The 14,324-nt window shown below is 36.7% G+C and overlaps 5 protein-coding genes across 7 annotated transcripts; 3 read left to right on the top strand and 2 right to left on the bottom strand.

Moving 5' to 3' along the window:
- Positions 1–447: 447 nt before the first annotated feature.
- LOC9313934 lies at positions 448–1,940 on the top strand. The gene has a single exon (XM_021023982.1). The coding sequence runs from the start codon at positions 1,182–1,184 to the stop codon at positions 1,815–1,817; it is 636 nt and encodes a 211-aa protein (XP_020879641.1). The 5' UTR covers positions 448–1,181; the 3' UTR covers positions 1,818–1,940.
- LOC9313933 (RNA polymerase II C-terminal domain phosphatase-like 4) lies at positions 1,843–3,582 on the top strand. The gene is made up of 2 exons (XM_002877819.2): positions 1,843–1,903; positions 1,950–3,582. The coding sequence occupies exon 2, from the start codon at positions 2,484–2,486 to the stop codon at positions 3,519–3,521; it is 1,038 nt and encodes a 345-aa protein (XP_002877865.1). The 5' UTR covers positions 1,843–1,903; positions 1,950–2,483; the 3' UTR covers positions 3,522–3,582.
- An 802-nt stretch (positions 3,583–4,384) lies between these two features.
- Positions 4,385–5,239, top strand: LOC9312219 (RNA polymerase II C-terminal domain phosphatase-like 4). The gene has a single exon (XM_002877818.2). It carries the CDS (start codon positions 4,385–4,387, stop codon positions 5,237–5,239), a length of 855 nt encoding a protein of 284 aa, XP_002877864.1.
- A 115-nt stretch (positions 5,240–5,354) lies between these two features.
- LOC9312218 lies at positions 5,355–9,237 on the bottom strand. Of its 2 annotated transcripts, XM_021024040.1 has the most exons (7): positions 8,831–9,237; positions 8,699–8,748; positions 8,225–8,309; positions 7,615–7,756; positions 6,833–6,920; positions 6,265–6,433; positions 5,355–6,194 (listed from the first exon to the last, which is right to left on the bottom strand). In XM_021024040.1, exons 4-7 carry the CDS (start codon positions 7,714–7,716, stop codon positions 5,447–5,449), a joined length of 1,107 nt encoding a protein of 368 aa, XP_020879699.1. In that variant the 5' UTR covers positions 7,717–7,756; positions 8,225–8,309; positions 8,699–8,748; positions 8,831–9,237; the 3' UTR covers positions 5,355–5,446. The 2 variants fall into 2 exon arrangements, with proteins under 2 accessions (XP_020879699.1, XP_020879698.1); XM_021024039.1 differs by having other exon boundaries at positions 8,225–8,748.
- A 1,315-nt stretch (positions 9,238–10,552) lies between these two features.
- LOC9312217 (putative nuclease HARBI1) lies at positions 10,553–14,151 on the bottom strand. 2 transcript variants are annotated; one of them, XM_021024281.1, is made up of 2 exons: positions 14,061–14,142; positions 10,553–12,335 (listed from the first exon to the last, which is right to left on the bottom strand). In XM_021024281.1, exon 2 carries the CDS (start codon positions 11,848–11,850, stop codon positions 10,573–10,575), a length of 1,278 nt encoding a protein of 425 aa, XP_020879940.1. In that variant the 5' UTR covers positions 11,851–12,335; positions 14,061–14,142; the 3' UTR covers positions 10,553–10,572. The 2 variants fall into 2 exon arrangements, 1 of the variants encoding a protein (XP_020879940.1); XR_002331714.1 differs by lacking the exon at positions 10,553–12,335 and adding an exon at positions 13,605–13,939 and having other exon boundaries at positions 14,061–14,151.
- Between the last annotated feature and the right edge of the window lie 173 nt (positions 14,152–14,324).

The raw sequence follows: 14,324 nt of genomic DNA, 5'->3' as shown, positions 1-14,324 counted from the left end.
ATATGAATGCGTATAGATGTCCATTAATTCATGCATGGAATCTAAAGTTTATCCTCAAAAGCAGGAAGGAAGATAAAGTTAAGCATGATTTTGGAAAAGTAAATAATTAATTTATTTACAAGAATTGCAGAAAGTGGGTGACCCTTTTAAAGCAGAAGAGAAAAAGAGAGAGTAAAAAAGCTAAATTCTATCTCTCTGCTTTTGGAGGGTTTTTAAGCTTTTAAGAGTCTTGTGATGGGCATTTAGTCATTATAGACCTAAACTTTGATCTCAACATAATTCGCTTTTTATCTTTAATAAAGCAATAAAACACACTAACTTTTTCTTCTCTTGTAAACCTTTTTGGTTATTCATTAAATAAAACAAGAGAGAATACGGGTTATTTATTAGAATGTAAGCAACACATGAATCCAACTATAGGTTCAGTTTTATCAAACTGAGAGGTGTAGGCGAAAAAGGATTTGAGAGCTTCATAGCCCAAATCCGTATATTTAGAGAAGGAGTCATGGGCCTGATATCTCAAATATACAACCTTCTATGAGCTTACTTGCATAAATCTTTAAGAATAGATCCGTGTCACTCAAAGGTTATGAGTATATATGCATATGCAATTTACAATTCCAATTTGTACCACATAAATGATAATTGATTAAGATCTAGATGATGGTGTGATGCATCTTTGAGGCGAAAGAAATAGAATCTTATGACATCGATATGAAAAATCAAACCCTGAATGGTAGACTAAAATGGGCCGATTAACACCGTTAGTTAATCGAATGGCCCAAATTAATGATTGGTACAAAGTCAAATAACTATTGCCTGTTGTCTGTTGAACGTGGTGTTCTTCGTTTGTTCACGAGTGCAACATCATTTTTTCAAGTTCGCTAATAAAAACTAAAGATCTTTCTTTTGGTGAACTAAACTAAAGAACTTTAGAACTCCAAATAGTAAGTCGTGTACCTTCACTTTCAATCCAGATTTGACTATTAATGATCTTCTAACCGGAACCTACTCAGCAACTCTTTTTCCGATTATGACACTTCAACTACCCAATAATTAGTAACAATTTACGAAACTACCCCACTCCAGCTTCTGTTCTGATCTAAAACAACAAATCCATAATTATGACAAACGAAACGACGCAGTTTTAAGGTTAATCTCTCTCAAACTCTGTCTACTAAATGGGTCTTAGCCAAACCGCAATCGTACTCGTCGCGGTTTTCGCGTTTTGTCTCGTAGCTGTAACGGCACAGCTCGCCTACGTTTTGTGGTGGAAACGTAGGTTTCGTCGTCGGAGTATCGCCGGCTCAGAACTCGACGCTTTCTCCTCCCGCGGCGGTGACCCGACGGCTACACCACCGCCGTCGAAAGAGCTTCTTTACTTCTTCTTGTTCTGTCTCGAAAACAAACAATTCCGAATAGGATCCGCCACAGCTCCGCCTCTCCCTGCAGCTGCTCCTCCGGTTAGTGACGTGGCGTCAAAGTGGTCAATAAACGGAGAAAATTTACTTTGCGGACCTTCGGAGACTTTGTTTACCATCGCTGAAGACTATACTAGTGAGTCTGATCATCGGACGGGTGAGATTGATCCACGTGGAAGCATCTCTACTGAGGATAATGTAAAGGATGATGAAGTGAAAGAGGAGATTGTCGCGACGGATATAAGCGACGACGAGGTTGACTTTAGTGATTACAATCACGACGGAACGACGCCGTTTTCTACTCCATGTGCTTCGCCGCCGTTTTACACGCCGTCTCCTTCTCCGATTCGTGATGATCTCTCTAGGACGGTAGGTGAGGAGCGTTTGTACCGCTGAGATAGGTTTAGTTCTCCGATTAACCGGGTATTGACCCGGTCAAAGATACGGTGTCAATCAAGGATGGGTTAACTAGTTTCCATCAGGTTTGGTTTTTTTTTTTTTTTTTTTTTTTTTTTTTTGAACACCAAGGTTTGGTTTTTTAATTATGAGTATTAACCGTGATTTAACCAAATTATAAACCGAACGGAAACCTTGACACCTTGTTGTAAATTTGTAACATATGGATTAGGTTTTGTTCTGTTCTTTTTTTTTTTTTTTTCTCTCTGATGCAACTCTGTTCCTTATCTTAATTATGGGATTAGGTTTTGTTAAGTTTGAAACCAACAAAAGAGTTAAAGAGGAAATTAAAGTCTTCATCACACCACACGTGTGGCTCGTTTCTCATAAAAAATTAAGAAACAAAAAAATTAATTAATGACCGTATTGAAAAAGATTACTCGCTTCCCATAAAAATATTACTCAATTATTCAAAAATATATAAAACGCATCAAATACTTGATTTTATCAAGAATCTACAAAATCCTATATCTTCTGAAGTAAATCGCTTTTTTCGGGAGTAACTAATTGACGTAACAGATTTGGTTGGATGGGAATATATTAGGGAGTGTTTACTAATCTAATAGATAGTGTCAAAGGAAAAAGCTTTGGTGAAGGAAATTGAGAATGACGGCTCCATGCAAGCACTGGATTGTTCACCGTCAAATCTGCTGTCGATGCAAATCCCCAGTGAAAACGTATGACGCCAATACGAAGGTCGCAAAGGAAACCTCTCTTAACCCTAATTGTCGTCATCGGCTGTATCAAAACCGTCGATGTTGCCGATGTGGATATTATCTGGATACTTGGTATTTTGCTCGAGCTTTCAATTACATCGCAAAGTCTTTATCGATGAGTCCCGAGTTCGAGGCGACCACTAAGAAACAGAAGTTGGGGATAGCGTTGGGAAAGAGGAAGCTTCACTTGGTTCTTAGCTTAGAACACACCCTCATCGACCTTATCAGTGTGTCAAAGCTCTCCGAGATCGACAGGTATCATCTGCTCGAAGAGGCTGATTCGGGATCAAGAGATGATCTGTTTCGTTTAGCTAATGAGAGTTTCTATTCAAGCGATGCGTTAGTGAAGTTTCGACCTTTTGTACGTGAATTTTTGCGGGAAGCAGAGAAGATTTTCACCATGCATGTGTACACAAACTATGGTCCTGGCCTTGCAAAGAAGGTGGTGAAGTTGCTCGATCCGCATATGATATACTTTGGGAATCGCATTATTACGAGTAAAGATAGCAATGGTGATTTGAAGTCATTGGAACTTGTTTTGGCGGAACCACGTGGGGTGCTTATCGTAGACTATGATCATAGATTGTGGAAGAGCCCAGGCCACAACGTGATTTTCATGTCGAAGTACGTGTATTTCAAAGAAATCAGCAACGAGGATGGGGTCCTAGCAAAAACTCTTAACTTGCTCAAGAAGATATCTTTGACAGGAGATTATAAAGTTGTTGACTTGGAGGGAAAGAGCGAGGGAGAAAGTCCTGATGATGATGATGAATTGTTGTTGAAAGTCCTATTGAGATCCCTCAAGGAGCTTCATGAGTTATTCTTTAATGGAGGATATCAGGAGGTGAATCCTCTCCTGCCCCGCTTCTTCACGCCCAGGAATTTGAATGATTACCAGTCCAATGGATTTACATTTTCCTTTACATGATATAATTTTCGTGTTGTTTCCTTATTAACATCTCTCATTAGAGCATCAGCATTGGTTTTGTTTTTTCTTTATAATTTTTAATTTAAAATAACAATTAAAAACCAATCAGATTTTGACATGTGTGAAATGAGTTTTATCGAGATTTTCATATCATCACAACTTCCGTATCTAAACTCAAGTGTAAACACAAATACAAGTGTGAAAGTATTTTAAATAAACTAATATTTGAATGACACTTGTGAGAAACGTTTGTGATGGGTTTCTCTAAAGAGAAAGAGAAACGTGAGAGGTGGTGTTAGAACCCACCATTGTTGATGCTCTCAAATAAAAATCGATCTCTTCTCTCTCTCTCCTCTTTTTTTAATTTGTAATATTGTTGAAAGATTTGGCGAGAGATTCCCAGTATAGATGCTCTTAAATGTTGTTCGAGGTTGTTGGTTTTAAATCGAAACCATTGATTATAGTTGAAAGAACTTAGAAGTGATCTCTACGTAATACATATGCTTTTATTCTAAAAGCGAAAAGATGTACATATGAAAAAGGAAATGAAAAACTAAAATTATACAATGCTGTTCCTAATTTCATAGAAGATCTTACTTTTTAGATTTCAATGACTAAGAGATTAGTCAGAAAAAGAAGATATATTCGAGAGAGCATATATAGTTCTATCTCCGATCCCCGTGAGTTTAGGGGAGAAAATATAAAGTAGTTATGATATATATATATATATATATATATGTGTATTTTGCTTAAAGTAAAAGTATAAAAAACAAAAACAAAATACATATAACTTATCCGATTCGGTGACGGCTTTTATGTGCCTGCTAATTGTTAAAAAAACTAGGGCTCCTTTCAATTTAACAATGGCTTGTATTCATGATATTGTTCGACATGGATTCTGTAGCCAATGCAAATCGGCTGTGGACGCTCGTCACTATGCTCTCATACCTTTCAGTTACCTTGGCAACGGTCTACAGTTTCGTCCCGAATTTGTGGGGACTACGAAACGCCATGTTTGGATGAAGTCGCTGAAGGAAAAGAGGCTTACTTTAGTCCTTGGTCTACACGGCACGCTCTACGACTCCCGCCTAGTTTCACAACTCTCAGACGGAGAGAATTATTTAACAGGAGAAGTCAAGTCAAGGTTTGATCTGCGGCGATCAAAAAAATTCTTCCCTAATCAAGGCGAGGTTTTGTTTAAGCTACGACCGTTCGTTCACGAATTCCTTCGTGAAGCGAACAAGCTGTTCCAGATGACTGTGTTCGAGCTTTGCAGCCCTGAACAAGGGGAAGAAGTTATATCGTTTCTTGATCCTCACGGAACTTACTTTGAAAAACGCATCATCACAAATAGAGACAGCGAGATGAAGAATCTAGATCTTGTTTTGGCTGACGAGCGTGGGATTGTCATCCTAGACGACAAGCACGTGTATTGGTGGCCCGATGACACAACAAACCTACTGCAGATCGCACCGTACCACTTTTTCAAGCGCAACAACAACAATACTTGGATCACTAAACTTGTGAACTTTTTTAAGAAAACGTTGTCCATAGACGACGAAAGTGACCCAAAGTCATACGCAGAAGAGAGAAGAGATGAGGACGCAGAGGATGGTGGGTTGGAGAATGCTCTTGAATTACTTAAAGAGGTGCACAAGAATTTCTTCGATGAGGAAGATGAGGATTCAAGAGATGTGAGGGCGTTGCTTTTCCCTTGAAATTATATGTCATGGTTTTTTTAGGCTATGGTCACTTACTCACTTTCATCTTAAATTCTTTATAGATCTGTTTTTGGTTTTGTTTTTTGCTTTTTGATTTTCCGCAAGAACCAAAAATACTAATAAATCTATGTCTTTATACAAAATATCTCATGTCAAACACCAAACCACAAAGTTTATTCTGTTGTATATTAATTTGGTGTAAACCTAAACCGAAAAACAGGTGAGCGCATAAGGTTTATTATCTGCATGTTGCGTCAAACGAAATCCTGTTTTTGTGTAGATGAAGTCTCGAACTGTTATCGAGGTGAAGTAAGAGAAAACGACGATCCCAATCGCACCAATGAGGCCCCCCACTATCCTAGCGAACAGATTTGATGTCATGGATACCGTGCTTGCGACAAATGCCACCACGACGCATATCAGACCAACTGATATTGATACGAAGGCACATCGGAATCTGTGTACTTGCATGTCAAACGACGTAGGCGTGACCATACCTAGAATAAATAAGGCTGCCAAGGAGAATACCGCCGCAATCCAAAAGGTAATCTGAAAGATGATTTTGACGGAAATCGTATCGATGGTTGATGGCGGGTTGAGTCCAACAGTTAGCACGATGGTAGCAAGCAGAACCGCAATCATCGCCATTATAACTCTTGAATTCTGGAGGTAAACATGCTGATCAAAGGTACCATTAGAAGGTCCACTGCCTCCCTGCTCTTCGTCATGCAAGAAACTAATAGTGTGAGCGCTTGGATTAAGAGTTCCACTAGCAACTCCACTGGGTCCGAGTCTATCTGTCGGGATACCATCGTTGACGCTAGGAGGATTTCTACCAGCAACTACACGGCCTCTTTGCTCATCTTCTTGCATGGGTCCGCGTCTCTCTACGTACTCACCTATTGCTGCTCTTTGCTCTTCAATAACTCCTGTTGGTGCAGGATCCACTAGCCTATTTGCAAAAAAAAATTATATCAGACCATTTACACTATAAGCTATATCTATATATCACCTTTCAGTACCTTTTTATACAATTTCGTGCACGTGTAGAGTCTTCAAGATTGTTGAAGAAAACTACAAAGCCTTTCCTCTGCCTTGGAAGCAAAAATCTCGGTTCTTCTTCTGCAGGTTCCAGTAATTCTTCAAAACGATCAGAGGCCCAATGGAATCGGCAAAAGTCAAAATTCTCCACTGAAAAAAAAAAACAAAAGGCATTTAAAAACAAAATTCAGATAGCCCATTTTCAAAGATTAAAACACTCTAAATTACTAATCTACACGAATACTTTTAAGAGAAAATTGAGAATTTAAAATTTAGATAAACGATTAGTACTAAGAGATTTAAAATAGATATATTTATAGAGGAGGCAAACATGAGACAGATCTTAGCGTTTCATAAATGAATCAGTGAGAAGAGTAACATCCGATCATAGATAATTGAGAGTTACCAAATTTATAGCATTGTAATATTTACAAATTTCATTTTGTTTGAAAAAATAACAAGTCTATCAACGAAGTTAAAAATTATAGATATTTTCAAAAGAATACTAATTTGGCTGTTATATAAATTAAAATAAAATAAAAAACTAACCTGGCCAGGCTGGCTTGAGAATTATCTGAATCCTCGGCTCAAATGTTCTCTTGACAATAAATAGTAAGGCATCGAGAATCTGAGAGGACTGCAGCAACCCAAAAAATGACCACTTAGTTGATTGTACAGAATAAAAAGAATCGTTAAATTTCAAAAACAATGATCATAAAGAAAACAAAAGGATATTAATTTCTTGCAATCGGGGAGAGTAGAAAGATCACATTTTTTTAGGAAAAACAATCTTCAAATTGTTAAACAAAATAAGATTCACGTGCGTAATGAATGATTCGTTACATTAAACCTAACAAATAGTAACATAAAACTCAGAGAATGAAGAACATTGACTTTACAGATATAGCATAAACAATAAATAAAATCATATGACGATACTAAAGAAATGAATAAGCAAAACCAATAAAAAAAGAATTCTTAATCGTGGACGCAGAAGAACAATAAGAGTCGCAGCATGACAAAACGTTAAATTCAGCAAAAATAGTTAACAATAAATAATATAGAAATCCTCGTTAACAATAAATCAAAAGAAACAAATCATAATAATTGAAAGAGAAATCAAGATTCATTTTCGCACGATACATATGGTTTATACATCATAATCCATAGCAAATTAAACAAAAAGAAATTACATAAACACATATTGACTTTCGCCGATGGTACAATCATTACTCTACAAAAAAGAGAATAAAGAAATCGATGATTCTACCAACGATAAAGCATTAACAAAATTGGAAAAGTCAAAAAGAATCAACCAATTTGGCGTTTACCCTATTCTCGTTCCACGCACTGCAAGGCACGGTCAAAACAATTTCTTCAATACGATGATCGATCTCTTGCAGCAATTCGAGGTTCTCTTCAGTCGTCGCCATTCTTCAGAGAAGATTGAGTCGGAGACTTAGGGTTCTTGGTCTTCGAATGCAAATGTCAAAGAAACTTATGAACTCTTAGGGTTTTTGATAACGTGTATAAGAAGGTAAGTACGAGAGTTTAATGGGTGTATCAATCTGTTTATATAGGAGGTCTCTCAGTTAAAAACATAGAAGCGGATCAAGAAAGGAGCAAGAACTTTTTATTTATTTAGTATATATTAATCAATAATGTTAAGGTTTTGTTAACGAGAAATTTATTTCAAGAAACATATTATCTCCACAACAAAGTGTAATTTACTAGTTATTTGTATTGAAAGCCAACATCGAGATGTGTGATTAACAAGAAAGGCTAAAGTTTGTTAATAAACAGTAATTTCACGTTTGGACTAATTGCAGAACTAAGCCTACACTACCTTCACCAAAAAGTCACACACAGAATTGAAATGATAACTATAGAGACTCAGTTTTATGTTCTATAGACAGCAAAAAGGGAGAGAACTAAGCTAACCTTGCATCGCCGCAATGTCTTGTGCCGCAAACATAGCGGCCTAAGGTAAAATCTCATCCCGGTTAGCTTTTGACCTTCATTACACCTAAGGATTTCGAAATCAAAAGAGCAAAATATCCAATTAGGAGTCATTAGTGCAATCAAGAACAAGGCCACATTTCCATAAAGATAGCAAGAAATCCGTCAATGATATAGTACTCGAAAAGAAAAGACACTTCAGCTCACACCTAGAAGCAGTAGAGCCAACCAGGTCGAGAATATCATGAGCAACAACATTTTAGGAAGTAAAAAAAAGTTCAGTATCTTGTTCTGAAGATTTCCACACAGTACCAGAGTCATGCTTCTAGATGCGTAACGTTTTTAAAAACCAAAGAACACTGAAACTATAAGATCACGAAATTGAATTCGACTTTGTACCCTCTAATTCTTCAAATCACCAAATTCTGAAAAACAGAGAACACTGAATTGTCTTACTTTGGTTTCGAGCTGATGAAGAAGTAGAAAAGAATCCAGAGTCTCCGCAACTACATTACACACAAACGCATTAAGAACCTCAAAATACCAATTGCAAACTCCAAATTTCACAAAATCCAAATGTTATCTCACCAGTATGAGACAGAACAATTTTTGTTGATTTTGAAACTTTTTTTCTCAATGATCCAATCCAATAATCGCGCAATTAGCAAACACATCAGACGCTTAAATTCAATCGCCAGAGTCAAAATCAACACTGGATCCGTAAGCCGTCACGGTCTTTGGATTTGAGCTTCTCCTCCATCGATATACTTGGGATTTTGTTTCCTCCATAGAGATTTTGATTTGCGAAGATAACTGATACGTCAACGATGATGAATTCATCGGCTTGAGAAGATTAATCGATTTTCATCTGTGGGATTTCTTCCGATTCTGTGCGTTTGAAAAGCCTCCGTTACCATTACAACTTAATGGGCCGAGAATTAAATTATTTTAGGCCCAATTATTTACGGGCCATGACGTTGTGTAGTTTAACAAATGATTTTTAGTTTTTACCCGTGTTCAAAAAATCGGAGCTAGTCGGGCGGGCGAGGGTGCGCCTAGCGCCTAGCAAGAAAATCGGGGATTACACGGAGATTAATCGGGGATTAGTTTTAGGGCTATTTAATATTTTAAAAACATATTAATCCATTATAATTAAGTAATTTATATAATATTGTTTTTAAAATTGTATTAAACACATGAAAACAAGATTTTAATTTCAAATTTATGATTTTTATACAAATTACGAACATAAGTAGGACGTTTTGAATTTTAGATGAAAAAAAAAAAAATTGGGCTAGGCGCTGTCTAGGCGGGCTAGGCGGTCCAGGCGGGCAAAAAATCGGATCTCCGATTTTTCTCACCGATTTGGACAAAATCGCCGCGGTGCTCCTCCGATCAGCGCCTAGGCGGCTAGGCGGCCGATTTTTAGAACAGGGGTTTTTACGTTACCATTTCCATTATTTTACATTTTAGGCCTCCTACAATTTTCCCATTTAAAAAATAAACTACTTAATTAGAAAAAAAGTACTCCCTCCGTTTCGTTTTAGTTGTCGTTTAAGGTTTTCTCACACAAATTAAGAAAAACATTAAATTTTCTGTTTTACCCTTCATTAATATATCTTATAAATTTTTTTATTGGTCAAAACATTAAAACAATAGGGATAATACTGGAATTTTTACCAAACATTTGCATTGAAAACCTAAAACGACAACTATTACGAAACAAAATTTAAGTCCTAAAACGACAACTAAAACAAAACGGAGGGAGTATTATTTAGCATATATCAGGATTCAGGACCATATATGTAATTTATATCATAAGAATCGAATTATTTCTCTCTACCAAGAAAAGATATTCCTCTTAACATTGCTTTTCACAACTTACAGAAATTAAAGTTAGGATATTTTTCTTTTAAATATCTAATTTAGATATTTAATAACTAAAGTAAAACAATAGGGACTGGATGTCATAAGGGCATATGCAACGTGAGATCTTTGAAGTTTGATCTTAGATTGAAAATATTATTAAAATATTATAAGAGCTTTAGTTAAGATCTTTTATAGAGTAGTTGATTAAGGGTAGAACATGTTTAGATCTTAAGAAATAATAATTTAATAATCAAAAACTTTAAATGTTATTGAATTTTTTTTTTTAAAAAGTAAGTTATATTAAAATAGAGATGGAAATAAAATAAAACACAAAATACTATTCGAATTAGTTATTACACAAAAAAAACATTAAATATATAAATGAAAAACATTAAAAACAAACAAACATATTAATTAAAGGTTACAAACATTTTATTTAATTAATACAAAGTTTAAAAAAATTATTCATTACCAAATGTAGTCCATATATTCTCAATCAAATCCTCTTTTAATTGGTGATGTGCTTGTCTATCACGAATTCTTGTGTGACCATCACCTAGACCCTCGAGATTTGTAGGCATTTCGACTGAAAACGTATGAATCTCGTCTTGTTCGAATTCTTCTTTGTCATATAGAGTGTATGAATATCGTTCATCTTCGACAATCATATTATGGAGTATGAGACATGCTCTCATAATATATGCTATTTTACCTTTCGACAAAAACCTACATGGATTTTTAATCATGGCGAATCTAGATTGCAGGACTCCAAATGCACGCTCAACATCTTTTCGTGCACCTTCTTGATGTTCTGCAAACAAACGATGTTTCGGGTGTTGTGGTCGTTGGATGGATTTCACAAATGTCGCCCATTCGGGGTAAATTCCATCCGTCAGATAGTAAGACAAATTATACTCCCTTCCATTGACATAGTAGTTCATTTGGGGAGCTCGACCGTAAATAATGTCATTAAATACTGGGGATTGAGCAAGAACATTTAAATCGTTACTTGTACCTGGCGCTCCAAAAAAGGCGTGCCATATCCAGAGATCTTGTGAAGCTACCGCCTCCAAGACAATTGTTGGTTTCTCGGTCCCTCGTGAATACATTCCTTTCCAAGCGGTTGGGCAATTCTTCCACTTCCAATGCATGCAGTCGATGCTTCCAACCATCCCAGGAAAACCCCGCTTTTCTCCATAAAAGAGTAGCCTTTCAAGATCCTCTGTTGTGGGTCGACGTAGGTATTCAGTGCCAAACAAATCAACTATTGCAACGACGAAATGTTCCAAACATTTACGTGCCGTCGTTTCACCAATACGTACATATTCGTCAACCGAGTCGGCCGCAGCCCCATATGCTAATTGTCGAATTGCTGCAGTACATTGTTGTAGCGGTGATATACCATTCCGGAAAGTGGCATCTTTTTTTGGTTGAAAATATGACACTTCTGCTGCGAGACGATTCACAATACGCAGGAACAATGGCTTGTTCATGCGAAACCTTCTGCGAAATAGGTTCTCCGTGAAAGTCGGATTATCATTGAAGTAATCCTTACACAACTGTTCGTGCCCTTCTTCTCGATTTCTTTCTATATAAGTACGCTTCTTCCTTTCGGTCGGAATAACCTCTTCGATCCCATCACATAGATTATCAATTTGTGCGTCGATATATTGGTCAAAAAAATCATCATCACTACTAGATGAATTATGAAAGTCAAAATTGTTGGAAGACGATGCCATAAAAACGGAATGGTTGAAATGGTTTATATGGTTGAAAATTGTAGAGAAGGAGAGAAGAGAAGTGTTTTTCCAAGACAGGAGAGAAAGGGATTTTTGTAGTGTTTATGAGAGTTATGGGATGTTTGATTTTGATGAGAGAAACGAAGGTAGGAATCACATATATATGTTAAGAAATTTTGTTACTCTTGCTTTAATAATACAAGCCGAACACATGTGACTCTCGCTTTAATACTACTATCCAAACACATGTGACTCTCGCCTACAATCCAAACCTGACATGTGACTCTGTTGACATTACATTTTCGATTACAATTTGCAAAAGTTAGCTTACATACTCGATTGATACCAAAAGGAACAAAGTCATGTGACTCACAATCCAAAAGTTACATTACCAAAGGTCCACAAACTGGTGAATGGGCCTCCAAAGTAACAGCTATCAGCCTCCTCTTCAGAGCCATAGAATCAAGTCCCATGTCTTCTTGAACCTGAAACCAAACCTCAATTAACATAACTGATTCATTATAAATATAAGCATAGAAGTTGAACAAGGTTCAGATAGGTTACATAGAAGTATAACATTTACAAACACACATACTTAGCTAACAGAAACATATGCATAATGAAAAACATAGTTAAATCAGACATATCAGACATAGTTAAATGAACTTAGTTTTTCCCTAATTTAAAACAGCTCGGCCATTAGCTTCTTCTTAAGAACTTTTTCATCTTCATCCAGTGATTCACTCCTTGCAAGGAGAGTCTTGTAAACAGACATCTTTTGGAGTTTTTCCCTCTGAGCCATATCCTTCTCTTTCTTCTCCCAGATGTTATCATCAGTCGCCAAAGCTGGTCCAACCTTGCCTTTCCCTTTGTTCCTCTTGGCTTTCATGGCCTTTATTCCTGGTGGCCTGCTCTCTTCCTCAAAAACATTTGATCCAGCAGATGGTGGAGCATCATCGGCTTTTCTTTTGTTAGAGCTGGTTGTCTTTGGAGTAGGGTTCATAGGCTCCAAGTTCAACCATTTTGGTTCGTAGCGCAGCGCATTCCATGCATACTCCAAACTGAACTTCTTCTTGTACAGCTGATAGTAGAGTTGGTGAGCATTGTTGATAATGTCCAAATCATTCATGCCACTAGCTTTCTCACTAAATGCTTCAGCATAAAATCCACAGAACCTGGCCACCATATTTTGGATTTTTTGCCATCTTTGCCTACAGTGGTCAGGGAGCCTTGGCTCAGCCCCATTTAGTACATGAGTACTAGAAGCATAATACTCTCCTATGCGCTTCCAAAAGGCCCCTGACCTTTGGTCATTCCCAATTATCACATCCTTTGATGTGTATAACCAACCGCTTATAAGAACAAGATCATCCTGGCTGGTCCAAATCCTTCTCTCCCTTGGTGTCTTTTCTGGTTGACTTGCAGCTTGAACTGGTGGTGAGCTCGGTTGTGAACTAAAAGAAGGGATTTGAGAGAAGGAAATGTTTGCATTGGAAGAAAATTTGCCGTAAGGGAAGTTTTGGAGACTATAGTTTGGTTGAGATTGACACTGGTTATTTGGATGGTTATTTGAATCCATATCCGACAGCTTAATAGAAGGAAGAGAAGTAAAAGCTTAGGTAAAAGGAGAGATTCAAAGAGGAGATATGATAGAAGAAAAGAGAATAGGAGAGAATGAATTTAACATATCTCTGGTTTAATAGAGGTAAGTTAAACTAGTTATTAGTCTTAAAGTATCATTACCTAACACAATCAAATCAGGTATAAAGACACTTTCAAACCAAAAAAGCTTTAAAGTAGCAAACTCATAATGAGAGCTAACCTTGAACTACCAAGGTCAGATCAGTATTTATTATAACTTTCCACAACTAGAAAGTTAAACAGACATTACTAGTCTGTTTACAACCAAGAAAGCTCATTCATCACATCCAAAGTAACCAGCCACCATTTCAATCATCAAATAACCAGTAAAACAAGTAAAGGAAAAGTTCAGTAAATTTGAATGTTATCCTCCCAAGTAACACACACTTTCGTTAACTTCAAAGAGGAATAGGTTTCACCACTTATTAACAAAGCACTACTCAACTATCTGAAAACAAGAGACATACAACATACATACTCCAGTTTACTCAATCATCAGAAAACAAGAACAAGAACTCTAAACTAGATACTTCAGCAGCTAATCACAACTATATTGAGTAGGGAATTACCTTATAGTTGGCAGGAAATGGTTGTTGGTGTTGCTACTCCGATTTAAACTTCAGAGCTACCTCACCTACATGTCTCACAACCAAAACAAACACTTATGGTCAGTTTAATCAAGCAAAAAAGACACGATACACATAAAAAATAATAATTTAGATGGAATGTGATAAAGAATGAAATCAATAAAAAGAAAGACAAATACCTTGCGCATTAGTAGCAGGAGGACTAGCAGGAGACACTGCAACCAAAACAAAACAAAAATCTCTATT

Source organism: Arabidopsis lyrata (assembly GCF_000004255.2).
Source record: "Arabidopsis lyrata subsp. lyrata unplaced genomic scaffold ARALYscaffold_5, whole genome shotgun sequence".
In the NCBI taxonomy this organism is placed as follows: Eukaryota; Viridiplantae; Streptophyta; class Magnoliopsida; order Brassicales; family Brassicaceae; genus Arabidopsis; species Arabidopsis lyrata.
The sequence above is the reverse complement of the archived record's forward strand: the minus strand, read 5'-3'. Positions and strand labels throughout refer to the sequence as shown.

Bases quoted from the DNA above. Each gene is read 5' to 3' on its own strand.
- LOC9313933 (XM_002877819.2), top strand. From the start codon at position 2,484: ATGACGGCTCCATGCAAGCACTGGATTGTTCACCGTCAAATCTGCTGT.
- LOC9312218 (XM_021024039.1), bottom strand. From the start codon at position 7,716: ATGGCGACGACTGAAGAGAACCTCGAATTGCTGCAAGAGATCGATCAT. The intron at 6,921-7,614 runs GTAAACGCCAAA...GGGTTGCTGCAG, and splicing joins GTGCGTGGAACGAGAATAGG to TCCTCTCAGATTCTCGATGC. The intron at 6,195-6,264 runs GTACTGAAAGGT...TTTTGCAAATAG, and splicing joins GCACGAAATTGTATAAAAAG to GCTAGTGGATCCTGCACCAA.
- LOC9312219 (XM_002877818.2), top strand. From the start codon at position 4,385: ATGGCTTGTATTCATGATATTGTTCGACATGGATTCTGTAGCCAATGC.
- LOC9313934 (XM_021023982.1), top strand. From the start codon at position 1,182: ATGGGTCTTAGCCAAACCGCAATCGTACTCGTCGCGGTTTTCGCGTTT.
- LOC9312217 (XM_021024281.1), bottom strand. From the start codon at position 11,850: ATGGCATCGTCTTCCAACAATTTTGACTTTCATAATTCATCTAGTAGT.